Genomic DNA, 1,028 nt, shown 5'->3' on the forward strand with positions numbered 1-1,028 from the left:
GGACACGTAGACAATTACTCTGTTTTCTATACGGAAGGTACCTACGGTGACTCCATAGGCTGAGACAGATGAGGATGGACATAATCATCGTAGCAGAAAAGGCTGCTGCAAACAGCCCCTTTACAGACCCTGCTAGGGCTGCTGTATGCCTACAGCAGCCACCTGTGAACGACCCCAATAGATGCTCTCGTACGAGGTCTCGGCAGAGAAGCCTTTGGGAACTATAGGGCAGGAATGATGCTCTCCCAAAGATCCTTCTGGAGGAAGTCTCTGGGAGATGCTGAAGGGAGTGTGAAATACTGCACCCGTCCATTCCTGCTCATTACTCAGTCATGGTAACAACAGTCTTGCCAGGATCTCAGATGGATATCAATTTTCTGAGCCCCAGTTCTGAACCAGGCTCCCTCCCACACATGAGACCCATGGGTTTTGCTATGAGGCTCAGTGGGGAAAGGGACACCCAGGAGGGTGTTATTCCAACCAGACCTCTTTCATCCACCATTGGCTGAATTCACTGTGGGAAACGGAGAGGAAAACACCATATGTTTAGCACTTCTGTAACAAACTTTGTGCAAAAAGAACAACGAGACATGCTGCTAACGGGCCTTTTGGGCTGGGCTTGGAGATCCTGTCCTAATGCTCTACATGGGATCATGGGGACACAAGTAACCACACGGCACACACCAGAGTTACATCTCCTTTTTTTTTCTCTTTTTAATTATTGAGAGGAGGGGATGACAATTGGGTGAGACAGTTGAGAAGCTGCTCCCAAAGCCACCGCGGTGCCTCGTGTTCCCCAGAAGCTTCCTCTTCAGCGCCTATTTCCCCTTCCAGCCGGGCGGGAGGCAGCAGTAGTGCTTGCAGTCGGAGGAGAAGGACCACACGTCCGCCTTGGCGCACATGCTGGAGCAGTACCCCACCTTGGGGCAGTGCTTCCTTATCTGCCCGTAGCCTGCAAGGGGGAGACAGGGGGAGAGTGCTTGGGTCAGGGTAGGTGCCTCTGTGCCCCACTGCCGTGCCCTCCCACC

General features: G+C 52.8%; 1 protein-coding gene across 1 annotated transcript in view; it reads right to left on the bottom strand.

Annotated features, from left to right (window-relative positions):
* Window positions 1-818: 818 nt before the first annotated feature.
* Window positions 819-1,028, bottom strand: part of LOC109279737 (cygnin) — a 1,594-nt gene continuing 1,384 nt past the window's right edge. The window contains exon 2 of the mRNA XM_019474552.1: window positions 819-952. Within this exon, the coding sequence (XP_019330097.1) occupies window positions 819-952 (134 nt within the window). The remainder of the gene's footprint in view (window positions 953-1,028) is intronic.

Source organism: Aptenodytes forsteri, unplaced genomic scaffold, assembly GCF_000699145.1.
Source record: "Aptenodytes forsteri isolate BGI_AS27 unplaced genomic scaffold, ASM69914v1 Scaffold57, whole genome shotgun sequence".
Taxonomy (NCBI): Eukaryota; Metazoa; Chordata; class Aves; order Sphenisciformes; family Spheniscidae; genus Aptenodytes; species Aptenodytes forsteri.